At 36.5% G+C, this 19,656-nt stretch overlaps 1 protein-coding gene across 4 annotated transcripts; it reads right to left on the bottom strand.

The window, feature by feature from the left end:
- Nucleotides 1–1,764: 1,764 nt before the first annotated feature.
- Nucleotides 1,765–19,245, bottom strand: ANGEL2 (angel homolog 2). Of its 4 annotated transcripts, none has more exons than XM_068541442.1 (9): nt 19,002–19,245; nt 16,513–16,838; nt 11,741–11,997; nt 10,465–10,534; nt 8,839–9,260; nt 7,821–7,947; nt 7,347–7,404; nt 5,068–5,231; nt 1,767–3,459 (listed from the first exon to the last, which is right to left on the bottom strand). In XM_068541442.1, exons 1-9 carry the CDS (start codon nt 19,058–19,060, stop codon nt 3,308–3,310), a joined length of 1,635 nt encoding a protein of 544 aa, XP_068397543.1. In that variant the 5' UTR covers nt 19,061–19,245; the 3' UTR covers nt 1,767–3,307. The 4 variants fall into 4 exon arrangements, with proteins under 4 accessions (XP_068397546.1, XP_068397543.1, XP_068397545.1 ...); XM_068541444.1 differs by lacking the exon at nt 19,002–19,245 and adding an exon at nt 18,836–18,901; XM_068541443.1 differs by lacking the exon at nt 19,002–19,245 and adding an exon at nt 18,729–18,829.
- Between the last annotated feature and the right edge of the window lie 411 nt (nt 19,246–19,656).

Raw genomic sequence — 19,656 nt, 5'->3', positions numbered from 1 at the left:
TTACTATACCCGAGGCTTTTGTAAGCTATAGTTTTATGTACAACCTTGTACAGATTTTTTGACATGCAATTCAGAATCTTGTTTATTCTTTGGACTTTGTTCTGGCCAACACATTTTTTTTAAATCTTTTAAGAAAACCTGTGATTGTTTTAGTGGGTATTTTTCTAAGTAAATGAAAACTTGTATAATGGTATTTTAGAGAATGCCAGATAAGTGCATGTTTCAAGTTAATGTTTTTCTCATCACTTGTATGTTTATACACAGCATGGGACTTTAATAAAACCATCCTGGAAACTCAAGGATTGTTTTCCTTCTAAAAATATAATGGTGTGATTTTTTTTCTTATTCCTCTTATTACATACTTGTCCTAGTAAACTAATTTATCACTCTCTCACCCTTGTTGTCGTCCACAATTTTCAGACTCTGTGTTAAACATCACTCTATTTTGGTGTATCTTAATTCACTTATATTTTGGTATCACCCTAAGTAATAAAGGCTGAAAAGGGTAATGAAACAGTTTAGAAGAGGCAACAAGTCAGTTACACAGCTTAGTACATCTACCACAAAATCTTCAGGCACAGATGTATTAGTACAATAATTTATTAGGTAACTCGTAGGGAAAAAGTGCAAATGATTTGACGTGAATGTTTCTCCAACCCCTTGAACTCTCTAGATCTTAGTTTTTTTATGAACGCAAAGGGTTAAAAGCAGACAGCTGCTAAATTCCAAAAAAGATGATTTCAAACACACATACTGATAGCAAAAGCTACAGTAAAGCCAAAATTTCATTACTCCACAAAATATCCTTCTATTTAAAACTTAAATAGCATAGGGAATTCCCTGGAGGTCCAGGGGTTAGGACTCAGTGCTTTCACTGCCATGGCCCAGGTTCAATCCCTAGTCAGGGTTCAATCCCTGGTCAGGGAAGTAAAAAAAAAAACAAAAACAAAAAACCACACACACACACGCACACACTTGGACAGCATAGCGCTTGAGACTGGGAGATTTGGTTTCAGCAGTTAACCAAATTTAAATTAATTTAATTTTGGCAGATAAATACAAGGATCCAACAGAGTTACTAACTCTTCTGACCAAAAAAAGTAAAGACAAATGGACGTTAATTTTAGTGGAGCTTTTTTTTTTTTAATAAATTTAATTTATTTTTGGCTGCACTGGGTCTTCGTTGCTGTGCACAGGCTTTTTCTAGTTGCAGCAAGTGGGGGCTACTCTTCGTTGCAGTGCGCAGGCTTCTCATTGCAGTGGCTTCTCGTTGCGGAGCACGGGCTCTAGGCGCACAGGCTTCAGTAGTTGTGGCTCGCACGCTCAGTAGTTGTGGCACATGGGCTTAGGTGCTCCACGGCATGTGGGATCTTCCCGGACCAGGGACTGAACCCATGTCCCCTGCATTGGCAGGTGGATTCTTAACCACTGCACTACCAGAGAAGTCCCTAGTGGAGCTTTAAAAAGCTATGATGTTACATGGACCCTTTGGCCTCCTGTACACAAAATAATACTTCATTCTATAAGCTAAAGTAGAAAGCAATTTTATGGATTAACTCTATTGAAGTGAAGTGCATGAAAAGGGCCTAAAATCACAATATATTAATCAGGATACAAAAAATTAAGTTTTCATAGAGGTTTTCAGGGATGTTTATCAACAATACCTATATATAAAGTTAGCTAATAAATTCACACAACACAAAGTAGTAATCAATGAATCTTCATTTTTCTTCCCCCAATAATAAAAGGGGATAAATATACTATGTGCTGTTATTATTTAATGATGACAATATCTGCTAATTAGAACATACAATTTTCTGAAAACTGTTACTATGAAATGAAAAATCCTAGAACTATAGTTAATACTGTAAGAGAAAGTGAGATATTAAACAGTTAAAAGTACTTGCTTATCGCTATAATTTTTACTAGGCAAATCCTTGTGACCCACATGCCTTTTGGGGGTATTTACCTGGTTTATTTTTTAAAAATTGTAGTAAATACTTTAGTAGAAAAACATTTAAAGTCCAAGACTATAAAGTAGCTGCTGCTTTCCAATTTAAGATGAATAATTCTATTAAGAAAACCCACTGTAAAAACTTGTATAATTCAGTATAATATAAAATTACTACTTAGTAAAAATGTACATAATTCTTTGATCCCAATGTCTAAAAAAGAGGAAATTTTCACTTACATTTAAAAATTTTTGATTCAAACACACAGAGCCAACTACAGGATTTTTTAGGCCTGCTCTTCACCACTTTATAAAAAAAATCAGCATCATCTCACACTGCTGCATCATGATAAAACATTTTAGAAACAAAACCCCAACAGTTAAACCACAACAAAACAAAACAGTTAAAGTTACTACTTACAAGCATTAGGTCTCCAAGTTGATATCTCTCTAGAGTTTTGCTGGCTTCCTCTTATTTCCAAGGCAAAATAAAAATAACCTTATAGCTGCCACTTTGTTCCAAACATAAGTTTCCTAATAAAATAAATTTCTACAGGATTAGTTAAGTAAAATAAAATATCTTTCCCAATCCAGGGATCTTTTCTTGAAACTGAATAGAAAAAAAAAAAAATTACTAGGGAAACACAAGGCATAACCCCAATCTCTGCCTCTCCTAGGTATCCTGCAATGGTCTATGACAGGATGGAAAGCGGGCTTGTGTAAAGCCCTTCATCCTACTAGTTATGGTGACCTATATTTCCCCAATAAAATGCAGGCATATTACATGGCTCAGGATAGTAATAAGATGGATTAAGCAATTTGTACAATTTTAAAAAGCATTACTGAGCCCCCTCAAAAACAAACTACAAGGGTTGGTTGGACACTTGTGAACACGATGATTTCTGAGATGAACTACTTAGGACTCAACAAACATGATCCTCATGATGAAATCGGGCCTCTGCAAGGGAAATGAGTTGTGGTTTGTAAGAACACAAAGATATTTTGGATCCACTGTAAAGCTTGCCAAAAACATGAAATTCTTTACTAAGAGGACTAAAGAAACTGCACTATATTTAAAAATCACTGTCAATTTTACTGGAATTTGGAATAAATATTTACAACTCTTTTACAATAAAGAGCATTTAGATCTCACTTGTCAGGAAAATATTTTTTCATTATCAAAAAAAACTGTTGTAAACTTGTTTCTTCTGCTACCTGTTTCAAGCATTTAACATAACCTCTTCAGAAATTCCATAGCGTAAAAATAAGTAACATGCAAACTCTTAAGTACAACTTTACATTCTTTGAAAAAGAACATAAATGGGAAAGCACAGTATATATGTAATCAAAGAAGAGTCAGAGCTCAAGTCTGAATTTAGCCAATAAAGGCAGATGATCCGAAGAGTTATTTTCGTTTGGAAGTCCATTAACAGTCCACAAGTCTTGTTCTGTAAGAAGTGACAGTCTAGCTAGAAGTTTCAAGCCACCAACCAAAGCAACTTCGGCTCCTACATTAAAGAAACATATACATATTTAGTGAAACAACAGGTTACTGTAAATCATACAAATCTTTTTTTTCTTATATAGCTTATATAGCTTTTTTATATAACTTTTTATATATATATAGCTTTTTATATATATAGCTATATATATAGCTATATATATATATAGCTATATATATATAAGCTTATATATAAGCTTATAGCTATATATATAAAAGCTATATATATAGCTTTTTATATATATAGCTTTTTATATATATAGCTTATATAGCTTTTTTTTCTTATATAGCTCAAGCTTATATATAGCTTGACACCCTTCTGGAAGTCTAATATGAAACAGTTTTTAGAATATGGTTAAATTTTTATTGCGATATAACCTAATTATAATTCTCTAACAAACAGAAGTTTCAGATCCTTGTTTTTTTCTATTTCAGATTTTTTTTTCTATTTCAACTTCTGCAAATAATCTTTAGAAGAAAATATCAATGCAACACATAAGATGTTAAGAATAATTTGAGATTGACAACTACCTAAGAAATTCACGCATCAACCTTTCTGTAGTTGTATAAAATCAGACAGACCAAGCCACATCTGAGTAGGACGTTTATGAGGTGACTGCAGAATAAATTAGTATAGTTTGGTCCCAGAGACTCAGTACCCATGGAAGTAGAGTAAAAGAGGATGTGCTCTTAATGTTAACATTAGCGATGCTGGTTCATGGCACACTTCCGCCACCTAGTGAGTGTTCTTCAGTATGACAACTACCAGAACCTTATTACAAATTCAAAGCAAGCTTATTTTGCAGAGTTGATCTAGCAGAGAGGAGTAAACCACCTCCTGAATGTTACTAGTAAGGTTATCCTTGTGAAGGAGAAAACAAACAAAGAGATGGGAAAAGAAAAGTAGCACTGAAAAAAGAAAAAGGAAAAGAAAAAAGGGGAAAATCAGGAAAAACAAAATAGCTGCCCACATTTAGGATTTTCAGTTTTCTGAATATATTTTTGACTTCCAGTTACTTTAAATGGCACTTTCTTCTCCATGTTAAGTCCTCTGATTAGCATTTAAAATCCTATTTTCATTGACTCATACAAGGAAGAGTGTGTTATCACCTTTGCTTTTTGAAAACACATGTATTATAGACTTCTCTTTCCAGGAAGAACCAATATTCCAGGCTCAACATGACACAACTGTCAATCGTTGGCAGTACAAGCAAGGCCCTACAATGAAGGCAGCATACTTCAGTAAAATTTAAGTACAAAACTGTATGATGTTGCTGTCACAAGAAGAACATAAATGTATGGAGAGTAAAACCAAAGGGCACTATGAAAGATCTGTGCTCTACCTCAGAAGCTGACAGGGACGGGAGGGTAGAGCTGAGGATGTAATTCTTGGGTAGTAATTTGCTTTGAGGTGTTCCACTGCCTCCAACTTTTGCAGGTGATAAACTGATTTACTCAAATATATCACCAATCTGCCAAATATATTACCAATTTAAAAATATTTCTAATTTCTAAATCTAAACATCTAGATGTTTAGCTAGCTTTCTCAACTTTAGCCCTGAAGTCTTAGTTACTGTGTTCTCAAGCAGAATTTAAGATTACGTGCATTCTTTACCTGGCTGCCCAGCAACACCTTCCTTTTCAGCAGAATAGAAAATATAATCCACAGTTATGGCACTTCGGGAATGACAGGTGGTCACTTCTGGAATTCCAGTGTCAGGAAAATAATGTGAATAAACAGATGACAAGCTGAAATGGTGCTGTAACTTTGAAGATAATCTAAATTGAAAAGAAAAAGTATTTCGCATCTATCAAGTTCTTCATGATTTTTATAATTCCTCCTATTTAAACCACTTTTTCACTTAATTTCCAGACAAAACCAGACATTAGGACAATCTTTATTTAAACAGACCGTATCACAATTTTGCATTCCTTTATTCATGCAGTGATATCCAAAACCCATTAACAGAGCTGTGATACATGGGGTGGGGTGGGAGTGGGGAGCTCAATACTTAACCAACTAATGTGACTTTTAAAATTAATTATAACATATTTGAGAGCCTTCACTTGCGAATGAACACATATTCTTAAACAATTTATAAGTTTTTTTGTTGTTTTTAAGAAGGAAAATTAAAGTGGCCTTTAGGAATGCTATTTAGAACTAACAGACTTCTGATGCCAGAGGGGTTATATTTTACCATGACTGTTCTTGGTATGGTATATGAGATAATTTTGTACTGCATCTGTTTTTTTTTTTTTTTTTTTTGGCTGCACTGCACGGCTTGCGGGATCTTAGTTCGCTGACCAGGGATTGAACCTGGGCCCTCTGAGAGCGTGGAGTCCTAACCACTGGACCGCCAGGGAATTCCCTCATACTGTATCTTAAAACAGCTTCTATAATGGTTTACATTTACCCCACACTACAAATACACATAATGTTATGGGTAAAAGGTTTAAAAATCATTTCTTATTAACACATGAATTTTAAGGATCTTTTATGTCACAAAAGAAAACAAAATTTAAAAAAACCTTTTTTTTTTAATTCACCCAACAAACATTTACCAAGCATGTACTAAGTCCCAGGCACTATCTCATCTTATGTGCTGAGAATACACAAATAAAGATGTTGCTCTGCTTTTAAAGAGCTCATATGTCAATAAGCAAAGGTAATTGCTTCAAGATGCTCTACTTCCAAGTTTTAGCAACTTTTTATGTCTAAGGACTTATATTTACAATATTTTTAGATGTAAAATAGGTCTCCTGCAAACTGTTATCTTACTACCAACATTTCAGTTTACAGATATAAGCTATGCATATAAACACACTGTATTTATATAGATACCTGAAAGTATCTTTTCTTATACCCCATTTTGTTATAAAAAGATTTTAGAATTACTCAGAACTAAGTATTTGTTAGTAAGAGTAGCCTTTTTATTAATCTTACTCAGGGAAGTTTTTACTTTGAATGTTTTAATCACAGATTTTTATATATTCTGTTTCAAAAATTCAAAAAAAATTGCTTTGTTTCTTACTAATTCTTATATATGAGATATTTTCCCAAAACAAAATACACAAAATAAAATAAGACTGAGGAGAAAGCAGATAAAAAGAATGAGAAGTGGTCCCGAAATTTAAATGTTAAACAAAAGTCAAAGCTATAAAAGAGCCACAATATGAAACAATCAAGACATTTCAAGAATCTCCCAAGAGACAAGATTTAAGTCTCCATCCTGTTGTATTAATATACATCTGTTTCTCAACCACAGCCCTAAACATTCATGATTCTTTAATAAAAAGAAATCCAGGCATCCTCACCCAGCTACTTCTGATGACCTTTCCCTGTAGTTTAAGAGTTACGTATAAATAATTGTCTTTTCTACAGACATATTCTTTTTTTGGATCAATTCTCCTATAGATTTGTTTCAAGATCCAGTAAGTCAAAGGAGGCTAAAGGTCCTCTTGAAATCTGAAAGATATTTTTCTGTGATTTTGACCTTTGTTTAAATACGTAATAGCAATAAATTTCAAAGATAATAAATTTACTAGCCTGTTCAGGTCCATGGACAAGCTGCTTCTATAAACAGCACTGCTTAAGCACTTACTATATGTCAAACACTGAGTTTTACATGCTTTGTCTCATCTAATCTTCACAATAACCCAAATTATAGATAAAGAAACTGAACCTTAGAGATGTTAAATTTCTTGCTCAAAAATCACACAGCTAAAAAGGAGCAAAGTCAAGGTTGGAACTCAGGTCTATTTGACTTAAGAGCCAGCATTCTTCACCAGCATAAAATATCATCAACTTCATTTTTCATCCAAGTGATTTTTGAGACATGATTTCTTTACTCAACTAAAGTCAGCAAATGTCTATTGTTGCTTTCCAAAACTCACTTTTCAGCCGTTACTAGGACCTCTGTTTTGTCCAGCTGTGTTTGTGTCAGATCACTGTCTGTAAGAACAAAGAGAAATATATTAATACTATCAATGTATTGTTTTGTTCTAGCTTGCCTTAGTATAGTCCTTTTACTCTAGGAACAATATTTAAGACATATCTAATTTAGATAGATGCCTAGTTAAATGGTTCATTCTGGTATCTCTGTTTTGATGATCTCCAGAATTAGCAAAAATAAAACACAAACATTTCCAAAGCAACATGCAAGTAATTCATGCAAAGATAATTTTGGAAGCTGAATTTTAAAAAGGTAAATTTAGAGCTCTTAAAAAAAAAGGAATAAGCAAACAACTATATGCTTTTATATATGAATATTCATCCCTGAGATGTTATCCCTTTAAAAATTTAGTTCTATGTCTTCAAATGGAACACTATTATCAAGAAGACTGCCAAAATGTATTGCAAACACTTACCTGTCTTTTCTACTTTTGGTACCTGCTGTACCTCATACACACAGTTCTGTGAGATACCTAGGTTTGGGGGCCAAATTGGAATAGATAAAATTCTTTGTCCCCGTGAAGACTGTTCCTGGCCAGATACCTAAACAAAATTTCAACAGGTATCTTAGGTGAATAGATTTTAAATAGTCTGTGTACTGAAAAGTTTATTTCTTAGATAAAAGGGAATCCAAGAATGGTAAATATTACCCTTTATTCATTACATTGATTATTTGTGCTTATAAAATCTTGTTCAAATACAGTTCAGAAAGCACTTATTATTTACATGTAAATGGCAATCTTTTCCTATGTATGTTTTTGTCTAATTTGGAAATCTAAACGATCTATAGTTTTGGACTAATACTGCTCCTCCTTTTTACTACCTGCAATATATTTCCTGTTACATAAAATACTGAGATCGATCAACTCTTATAAAATTTTAAACTATCATTCAAAACTCAGTGGTGGAGAGTTTATTTTGGTTAAATATACCGAAGATGAAATGATCTAAAGTAAGCAAAAGAAAGTACAATGAAAATAAAAACATGGGCTAAATTACACTCAGCTAAAGAAATATTTATCATTGTGTAAAGGGAAACTTATATAATAAATAAATACTAAATTACTGTTTTGCCAACTATATTGCCCACATCCAGCATTCAAAATTCTATTCTGCCACCTTGTAAGTAGCTCCTTATTTATGCAGTACTCATGTCTGTCAATGCTTTTATTTTTCTTCTCCTCCCCCATTCTGAATTTTTTTACTGCCTGTCAATTCCTCCAAGCAGAATGTTGCCACAAATAGATGGAAAAGGAGAAATTCAATCAAGTAAATATAATTACTTATCAGTAGCTGTAGATCATCAACACAGGTTGGTAAAGTGAGGGTACTGACTCATCAAGGTTTTCAAACAGCCCTGTGATGACTATCCTCCCTTTACAATGAAGAGAGAGACTAAGTCCACCTCCTAATAATGAGGAAGCGAGCACGTACCTTTCCTATGGCAAGTCCTTCATAATTCAATTTCCCTTCCTTTATAAAACTATAGAGTGGAGAACCAGGAACAGAATTAAAGTCACCACACATAACAATGGGGCAGAAGCTGCCATCTTTCTGATGGGCAACACTGGAAATCTCTGCCAGAAGCATTGCCAATTGGGTCAGTTTAATATCACCTCGCCTTGGGTTATACAACAGATGTGTGTTAGCCACACAGATCGCAGGGGAGGCAGCACTTGGGATTTTGGGCTGCAAGAGTAACACTAATCCAACATTGTCTCTGTCCAATAGAGGAACATCACGGCGGTAGAATTCCACTGGGTTCACTGATAAGAGAGAAAATTTGGAATGTTTGAAGCAAATGGCACAGCCATCAGGTTTCCTTCCTGTCCGCATCTTGTATTCACAGTGATAACCTAGAGGAAAGAAAAAAATTTCAAACGAAGATGGCTGGTTTTTTATATATGTAAGTATTAGAAGAACTGTGTTTTGCCACACACACAAAAAATTATATATATGGCAAAACACAGTTCTCCTAATTTTTTGAACAATGTTTACCAAAGTGTATTCTGCAAAACATTAGTAATGTAGGATGTTAATAAGTGTTAGAATCAAAAAAGTCTGAGACTGGGTCAAATAGATTTTTTTACTGGCAGACTTCAGGGTTACATACGTGTACATTATCACATTCTCATTTCCATCCTAACAAAAGTCAGAGTCATGACAAAGACAGTGAGGCCTTATAGTAATCTGCCCCCTTACTCCCCCCAACCCCATATCTCTCACCTTTTTGCCTCTAATTCTTCCCCGCTTGCTCCACTCCACACACAGCAGCTTCACTTGCCTTAAGGCATTCCAACCTCAGCGCCTTTCCTTTGCTGTCTCCACTACCTGGAAAGCTCTAGCCATGGCTTGTTCCTTCATCTCCTTCATCTTTACTCAAACGTTACCTTCTCTGATCATTTTGTTTAAAACTGAAACCTGACCCATTTGCTTTTCTCCAGAAAACTACCATTACCTAAGGCACTATTTACTAGTTTGTTCAGTTTATTCTTGGCCTTTCTCCACTAGAATGTATGCTCCCCAAGGGCAGAGACTGTTGCCTGTTTTGCTCACTGCTGTATCCCCACTGCCTAGAACAGTGCATGGTGTATAGTAGGCACTCAAAAAATATCAATATTTGCTGCATGAATGAATGCAAAGTAGGCAGCATTTCTCACAGACAACCTGTTTCTAGAGGTATTCACTCACTAAACAGATTTTCAGCTTCTATCCATTACACACGGTGGACACTGGTATTATATGATGATGAACTAGACACGATGGTCCCTGATCTCATGGAACTCAGAATCTTAGGGCTCTGGGAGTAGGCAAAGCAACTCCTGGAAAGGAAGCTATTAAGAGATTCTTGCATACCTTTCCATTCAAATTAAAATTATGTATTAACACAAAAGGTCCCATTTGATATACCTCAATCTTTTCCTGACCTTTTGAAATGCATATTAAGTTTTTTCAAAATTAAGATTTTTGGTCCAAATACACCACACATCTTTGTTATTAGCAAGTTATACTTTAACAACCCATTAAGTAAATCTGGCTGAAGTAAAAGTTACACTGTACCCAATGATTCCAAACTTGGCCTGATCTCTGTTCCATAATGATCTTCTTGCACTTCTTGCAAACAAAGTACCTTAAAAGAAAAAAAAATGGCTTGAATTAAAACAAAAAAATGCAAATATGAATTTTCTGGTGCTTTTGTCTTTAAAAATAGGTTTCTAAAATTCTAAAAACCTGATGAAAGCTGAAATAAAAAAATTGTTTTTCTTGTAATGTATAGATCTATCAAATTAATGTCTCCAAATTTGATCAGTCCCCAAAACCCTGACCTTTAATCACACGAAGCCCTCTTATTATCAAAAACTGGTATTTACCAAAGGAAATATTTATAATTTATATGTTGGAATATTTTTCCTGAATTTACATGTTCATTAGTACTAAATACTTCTAGTCCTTTTTTTTTTAAATATATTTTATTTATTTTTGGCTGCACTGGGTCTTCATTGCTGCACGCAGGCTTTTCTCTAATTGCGGTGAGCAGGGGCTACTCTTCGTTGTGGTGCACAGGCTTATTGCTGTGGCTTCTTTTGCTGTGGAGCATGGGCTCTAGGTGCGCAGGCTTCAGTAGTTGTGGCACATGGGCTCAGTAGTTGTGGCATGTGGGCTCAGTAGTTGTGGCTCGCGGGCTCTAGAGCACAGGCTCAGTAGTTGTGGCACATAGGCTTAGTTGCTCCATGGTATGTGGGATCTTCCCGGACTAGGGCTCGAACCCATGTCCCCTGCATTGGCAGGTGGATTCTTAATCCATTGGCAGGCAGATTCGCCACCAGGGGAGCCCCTAGGACTTTCTTAAGAGATAATTTTTCGAATGCTATCATCTAAATAAATTTTTGCATGAATTATTTAAATTTTGAATCAAAGGAAATATTTACTGAATACTTAATATGGTGCCAGTCCCTGTCTCAAAACTGATCGACACTTAAAAAACTTTTTGGATCTTATTTGAAACATTATATAATTATTTAGATCAACAACCATTAGCAAGTTATTCCTCCAAAGTTATGATACCTTGTTAAAAACTGTTCCATCACTATATTTATTTATTATTTATTTATTTATTTTTGGGCCACGCTGTGGCTTGTGGGATCTTAGTTCCCCGACCAGGCGCTCGGCAGTGAAAGTGCAGAGTCCTAACCACTGGACCGCGAGGGAATTCCCTCATCACTATATTTAATGTCTTCCCTTCTTACCCTACAAACAAAAGGGATAAAACCATTTAGTTCAGAAATGAATCCAACTCTTCCTTATGTGAAGAATTTTGATGATATTTTGTACTTACGTCTGCATCAAAGTGTTTAATTTCTTTCAGAATATTGGGAAACCTAAAACTCCAGTGTAATACTGGCCGCCGGCAGTGTTTATAAAGGTGTGAATTGTCTTCCAATAAATCTTGAGAAAGTATATTATAGGACATCACTGAAAAGTCAAACTTGTTCTCACTGTCTTCACATATGGGGTCATCATTTTTGTCTCCTAGGATCTTCGTTTCTTCTTTGTTATGGTTACATACATCTTCCCAATGCCGTTTTATTGTGCCTGTTAAAATATATTAGATAAAATACAAAGAATTAATAAAAAACGGATCATATTTTTCCTGTATATAAGTATTTTCTTGCCTTTTAAACATTCCTATAGGCAATGAACAGAATGTTTTTCCCTAGGCAATGGCATTGTAGTACTTAATAACTAGAAGTTGTCATCAAATTGATTACAAAGGCAGTAAAATGATACATTGACTGACCAAGAGGTACAAAACAGTTTAAAAGGGTCTAGCAAGTCATTTTGGAGGCTGAGAGTGTGTGTTAATAAAACTGACTATATTGGGGTCACGGTTTCTCACTTTCCCATGGTTACGAAGTGGCTCTGCCACAGACATGCTCAGCAACTTCATAACCATGATAATATATTTGTATGTCACAGCTGGCCTTTCAATAAGGTGATTTCACATTGTATTTTATCACCTATTAGTATGATAAGATCATCAAATGCTTAACTAAGTTCTAGAAACAATTCATCTGAGAAATCTGATTTAGACATGAATGAAGGGTATATAATGACAATAAATGGAAGCAGTATTTACTGGAAGAATGCAAACAAAATAAGCAAAAGAAATATTTTTAATGCACACCAAAGCAAAAGTTAAATGTAACACAGCTACAGAATGCTAGTAAATGATAATGCCTGACTGACAAACCTAGCATGCAGCAACCAGGAATGTGTGATAGTTTATATTCTGCAAAGACACCATGTACCCTAATAAAGTGATGAGAAGAGGATCAAATAGCATGAGATTTTGCAATTACAGGCAGTCTTTGACTTAGAAATGACGACTAAAAATAAATATATATATGTGTATCACTATAGATACAGACACACACCACTAAGTATATATGTTTATATATATGTATATATACACAGACACACACACACCCCCTTTGATCTTGTCTTCCTCACCCCACCATTAAAGAGGATACTCTTACTGCCATGGAAGCCATGAAAAAAAAAATGTGGAACATTTTAGAGAATCTATAAGCTCAAAAGAAGGGGAAAACAAGAAATGGGATGAACTTGGGAAACAAAAAGATTTGAAGATGGACTTTTGAGCATGATTAGATGATATGAAAAAAATCTGAGCCCTAGAATATCTCCCTTTTCCTGCAAGAAGGTTTTCACTTCACTAGATGACAATCACTAAAATTTCACCAATTAAAAATTAAATTGAAGAAAAATATTTTATATATGGGGGAAAAAGACTAAAGGGAAACATACCCGTTTCTGAGAGGAAGGACTGTGGTAGATTTTTCCAAATCTTCTACAATGACGGTATATTTACAGTCAGAATATCAACACACTCTAGTGGGGAGGGGGAACTGGTTGAGGGCAGTCAAAAGGTACAAGCCTCCAGTTGTAAGATGAATAAATACTAGGGATGTGATGTACAACATGATCAATGTATGAGCACTGCAGTGTGTTCTATAGGAAAACTGTTAAGAGAGTAAATCCTAAGCGTCCTCATCACAGGGAAGAATATTTCTTTACTTTCGCGTCTCTGTGGAATGACGGATGTTCACAAAACTTATTGTGATAATCATTTCATGATGTATGTAAGTCAAATCATTATGCTGTACACCTTAAGCTTATACAGGGCTGGTATGTCAATTATATCTCAATAAAACTGGAAGAAAAAAAGTGTCAGTACACTCTATAAAAATGCCAATGAAGTAAAAATTTTAAAATACACTCTGGTAAACTGACTTTAATCAGGTTTCTTCCCTCAAATTCTAAATGCTGATATCTGCTGCACTGAGGGAATAGGAATTTTGACCAGAGGACAGAAGAGGAAGGTAATTTTTATGAATAGTGAGGTCTGGGTGGAACAGGGGAGTTGGAATTATGATACCATGAAGGTACTAGGAGCCTGAGGAGAAAGGTTAAGAAAAAATGGTGGAAGGAAAGAAAACCAAACTAAACAAAAGCGTTCAACTATTACATAATTTAGCCTAGAGCTTGTCCTATGCCCAGGAAAGAGAAGGAAACTATCCCCTTCCTTATCCTTCACTGAAAATGGAGAATCCTACACCTAAAGGCCAGAACTAAAGCAAATTATACTGACTCCACACAACTACCCTGAGATTTTATAACATAGCTTCTATGAGGAAAACAGAACTGATTCTTAAGAACTGATTATCTAGAACACAATTCATTTATAAACTTGGGTCTGTCTATGGTTTTAGCCACAAATCATTAAGTCTTTATATGTATACGAGATGGAAAGGGCTCTAGTCATACAAACAAAATGTAAGCTACCATCACAAACTTACAGCACTACCCTGATGGCACCACTGCATTAAAATATGAAAGATGAAAGTCTAAAAAAATCATTCATACTTTCTTGTAGAATATGTATATATAAAGGCATATAAAAGCATTAAGATTTGTATAGTCCTGGCAATTAAGAGTTTGTAACCAAGTCTTTTTGCAATTCCATTTTTTAAACAACTGAGACCATCAGATTATCAAATTAATACAGTGGCTTTCAGACTTCTACAGCTTGTATAACCCTTTGGCATTACTTTTCATGTCATGACCATCAGTCCCTGGTACGTTGGGACAGGTGCTGGGATGATGGGGTAAACACATTTTATCCTGACCACATTTGCTTTTAATAAACATACAGAAATGTGTTTGAATGCTAGGGCTCCCTGAAAGACAATCTGAAAACTACTGAGAGAGTGGATAGTCTTTGGCCTTCACATACTTCACAACATAAATTCACACTACAAAAGCTTATATACCTTCCATGTCAGGAGCAACAAGGTGATCACAGCAGAGAAGACAGATGAATCAAAGAAAGTAAGCAATAGGCCTGATCGGGTTTTTAGGGCGCCTAATTAAAAGGTCATAATTGTGTCACACAAATCCTTCAAATACCACTTTAAAGTGATAGGCAAGTTAGCAATGCTGTTCTCTTGATTGAAAAGTAGTATTAGTGAAATATCAGAAGTCACAAATATGGCTTAACGAAGAGCATTTTCCTTAGTCACAATACCTAGGAAGAACGGACATATAAAGAGTCAGGTTGCAAAGTTTATCAGTCTGTCAATGTAATTCCCCATCCATTAAAGGGAAAACAACAACAACCAGGATTTTCTGAGTACCTACTATGAAGCCAACAGTGTGTTAGGCACTTTGACATATCTCACTTCATGCCTCCACAGGCTTTCAAAGTAGGCATTATTTTACACTAGGAAACCAAGGAGCAGAGAGGTTCAGTGACCTGTCCAAACCCACACAATTAGTGGTGCAGCAGAATGAGAGCAGGGAGCGGTTCCTAAGCCCATGCTTGTGTCACTACACCACCGCTCCATCTGAGAGCACACCTGCTTTATCACAAAAGGCTAAACAGAAGAGGAGTGTGCCGTCCTGATGAACAATGAATGCGTGAACGAGAAGCTATCTCGTCATCATACAGCCCTAGATTTATAAAGTATGCGTTGTCCTTAGGAACCTAATTTTAATGTCTGTAAATACACCTTTTAATCATTCAAACAAAGCTTTGTTTATAAACACATGTGCAATTATAGGCAGCCTTTGCTATACAAATAGATTTTCACTTTTGAGTGCTTAGAATTTCTACTTAAATGTGTAGTAGAAGTTCAACTTGAAAGAGCACTAACTAATCTAGCTCTGACTTCCAGGTGAGACACTGTGAATGCCATCCTTTGACAAACTTAGGTCAGCTTCCTACACATTAACACTCACACAGCCTATTTTCATTTCTTCAGAGGAATGATCTGCACTGAAAACCACAGCTCAGTAAGAAAGACAATTCCAAATTTATTTAGACAACTCATGTATACTTTGGAGGTAGGGCTGGGCTGGCAGCACAGAGAGCCTAGTGAATTGTTTAGAGTAAAAAGAATATGAGAAAAATAGAAATAATCAAGATATCTAGAAAAAATTGTCTCAAAGTTGAATAAGATGTGGTTAAAAGATAAAACTTCCCACAGACTCTCGAGATGTCTACAGACCCCAGTATGAGAAATATAAATTTAATAAGCTAAAATCTGATTCTGTAAGAAAATAGCTTTCATTTATGATTGTTTCTATTTAAGGAAATTCTTTTGTCTTATATAATAAAGCTAACATTAAAATGAAAACATGATTTTTTTTAATAGCTCTGTGGACTCCCAAGCATACATCCACCAATTTCTAAGAAGTCTAAGGACCTTTGTTGCAAAAACACTGAATTTGAAAATTATTCTTAAATTAAACTTAATGTTTTAATCTAGTCCTCCATTGTTTTCCAACTTTAGTCTATATGTAGAGTCACTTCTATTTTTACTGCCAGAAATACACAATTAATTGAAGATTTCTTTTTAAACGTCTTAATTTTAAAAAAGAATTTCCTTTTTCGTAACAGAAAACTACTGGCTAAAAATAAACACCAACACCTCTAAAACCTGCAGGTTTTCTAAGGATTAAATATGAAAGTTTCAATTACTCTATGGCTTATGTCTATTTCTGCACCAGGATAAATGTCACCTTTACCTTGGTGTTTTCTTCGTTTTGATGAAGGCTCATCTCCCTCAGAGTTCATGATGTAACTAGAGAGATGAATCAAAGATGTCTGGCTCAGGTTGTCAGGTCTCCAGTTCCAGTACTGAAACTGAGTTCTAGACTCAAACAAACAAGGTGGTCTCCAATTTAGTGAAAAATGCCTACTACTGAAGTATGGGTAAGGAGCACGAGAATAATGTCCAGGCCACCTCATACAACTAGAAATATGTCTGTTCCAGCAACACCTTTGCAGATTCTCCCACGGTGCAGTCCAGTCTCTGCCCAGACTCTTCTGGTGATAGGGTAACATGGGGTATCTAAAAGAAATAAATACACTCCTTGAGGCACCACTTTTTGTTCAGCTGTAGAACACAAAATCTAAATGTTTCCTCAAGGGAAGGCAATGTCTAATATTTGAAATCTGACTTCTAAATCTGTGAAGGATGGGGGGAAAAGCAGCCATTACTTAACTACTAGTGGCAATATCTCAATACTCTCCCTAAACAACTATGAATGGTATTCTAAACACTTAACATAGAATCCACCAACCTCCCAAAACACCAGATACACTTCTAAAAGTCCACACAATTCAACTGTGTTGAATCAATCACCAAACTGTATTCAGAGCTTTCTAGCATCTAATAAAACTCAATGGACAAATAAAATCCACAGCAAACATAATACTTAAATCAAATATAGAACACATAAGGTGACTACAATTAAAGTGAATCTCTCCAACCTGGGTTTAGAGTAAAAACATGTTTCTGAACATGTTTTTTATACCAAGGTTGTATTTTCCAAACATCTTTATAGCTAACAAAACAAAAGCCTATCACTAAAAGTACCTCTCTTGCTAATCAGTAGATAGATAACTTATTGTTCCATGCTACTCCCTTTTTTTTTCTTTTAATTTAAAGCACGCTTCTCCTTGAGGGAAATGAAAGAGAATTACTTACTAGAAATTCACCAACACTCCAAACCCAACAGCATCAATTATCTGATACCAATTATATGATAGGTTATAGCGTGAAAAATGTCTCCAAAGTAGTGTTATTATTATTTTGAATAGATATATCGCTCTCAGGCTCTCTTAAGAAACAACGCAACTCAAGCACCACCTTCTTTCTACTACACTATTCTGGCAAAATGCTAGGATTCTGAGAAAAACTTCTATCCTTTCCTCCAGAATTCATTAAAGGTACATTTCCAAGACAGTGTCAATAACGTCCACTTTTATCACCAAAAGAATTTTGCTTAAATTGTATTTAACTGTTATTTGACTTTTATATGTTACATTTGTTTCATTTTAACAGCATTTAAATGTTTAACTGTTACATAAATTTATCGAGCAGTTTACACATTTTCAAACTGTTCTCTAAACTCAATGTAATTGTAAATCTTTAAAGGCATGACAAGGGTAGTGTATCCTGCTTTGTGACAACTCTGAAAGCCAGAGATTTGGCGCTTGCCCGTACATTTTCTATCCCAATAAGCTACCGTATTGAAATATAATACTTGTACTACAAAACATTCTCTGTATCTGTAGTTACTTATACAGACTTTTTTTTCCTCTTAGAATGATGAGCTCCTTCACGGCCAGAGCCTTCTTATTCATTCTAATCTGGGTCTCTTCCCAAGTGCCTAGCACAGTGCCTGACACACAGCTGGTACTCAGGAAACACTGTTGAACTGAACTGTCAAGTCCCAAGACTACAGGAGTTAAAACCAGATCCCCACAACTTAGGTAAAAACTAACAGAGTGCTGTGCTTCCCACGTGTGGTACACCAGTCGGTTTCGCGTGGTACACATTTAAACTTAAAAATTTTTTATATCTAAGTATCCATTTCAAAATGTATTAGAAAAAAAAATCAGTATACCAAACCCAAGATCTCACGGATACTGCTTAGGGAGACGGTAACGTGTGCAGCACCTATTGCAGTGCTTTTTAAAAAAGTGAGTCAATTTCAAGAAAAATATCCAGTAAGTAATATAGATGTGGAACGAGAATTTGGTAATAATCGTAAAGGTTGGGATCCCAGTGACTAAAGTTCGACAGGCACCAACACAGCAACAAACCAGCCCCTCCCTGCAGACTGGCAGCTCCCGGAAGGGGCTGCAGGGTTTGGGAAGGAGGCCGGGGACCCGGAGGCTCAGGCTGGCTCGGAGATTTGGGTTGGGGGAAAAGGGCCGGGACTCTGAGGCCAACCTGGTCCGGAAAGCACGAACCCGGCCCATGGCCGACGCGCTCCGCGCCCGGGCCCCGGACCCCGGACCCCGTGGGCCGAGCGCCCTCCGGCTGCGCGCCGGGTTTACCTATCCCTCAGGGTCTCCAGAGGTCCGTCCTGACGGTACCGCGGTCCGGGCCCTCTTCCTCGTCCAACCCCCACTCCCCACCCCGCCCCGCCCCGGTTAACCCTGGCCGCCCGCCCCCAGGCCGCCCGCCCCTCCCTCCTCCCTCCCGCCACCCAGCCCTACAGACCTGCCTCTCCCCACCGCACAGCGGCTGTAGCCCCTCCTCACACAGCGCCACGCTTCCATTTTCCCCCTCTGCGAGCGTCCAATTCCCAGGCCCCGGGCTCAACCTCAACCGCTACAGCCGATTTGGCGGCGTAGAGCACCAAAGGTTCCCCATCACTAGACGTCGGGCCTCTCGGCCGGGCTGCAAAGCATGCTGGGAGGTTCAGTCTTGCCGGCCGCCAAGTCCCCATCTTGCGCCGCGTAAGTCACTGAGTTGCCACTACGCCAAATTCTGTTCAAGAAGCATGCGCAGAGCGTGTGAAGCAGGGGCAGCCATTTCTGAACAGGGCAAAACACCCGACTTACGTCTTAAAGAAACAGAGGAAATAAACTAAGAGCTGAGCAGCTTTATAAAGACTTGTGGGAGGGTTCACTGCAGTTACTGTTAAAAAGAAAAAAAAAAATTAGTGTATTTATATAATGTCCTTGGGAATTTACAAAGGTGGATGCCCAAAGTGGGGAAATGCCCTTCTCTGAGTTCTGATAGTACTGTGGTACCACGGGTTTTTTTTCAATTAATTTTGTGGGAACACGGCCGAAGAGCTCACTTTTGAACGTACGTGTGCGTCGTCTGTGTCCATCGCTATCAAATTTAGTATAGGACTCTAGATTCTTGG

Source organism: Eschrichtius robustus, chromosome 3 (assembly GCF_028021215.1).
Source record: "Eschrichtius robustus isolate mEscRob2 chromosome 3, mEscRob2.pri, whole genome shotgun sequence".
Taxonomy (NCBI): Eukaryota; Metazoa; Chordata; class Mammalia; order Artiodactyla; family Eschrichtiidae; genus Eschrichtius; species Eschrichtius robustus.
The sequence above is the reverse complement of the archived record's forward strand: the minus strand, read 5'-3'. Positions and strand labels throughout refer to the sequence as shown.

Excerpts from the sequence above, each read along its gene's own strand:
- ANGEL2 (XM_068541442.1), bottom strand. The coding sequence starts at position 19,060 with ATGGAAGCGTGGCGCTGTGTGAGGAGGGGCTACAGCCGCTGTGCGGTG. Across the intron at positions 10,535-11,740 it reads TTAAACACTTTGATGCAGAC|GTACTTTGTTTGCAAGAAGT; the intron begins GTAAGTACAAAA and ends TTTTCTTTTAAG. Across the intron at positions 7,948-8,838 it reads AAGGACTTGCCATAGGAAAG|GTATCTGGCCAGGAACAGTC; the intron begins GTACGTGCTCGC and ends AATTTTGTTTAG.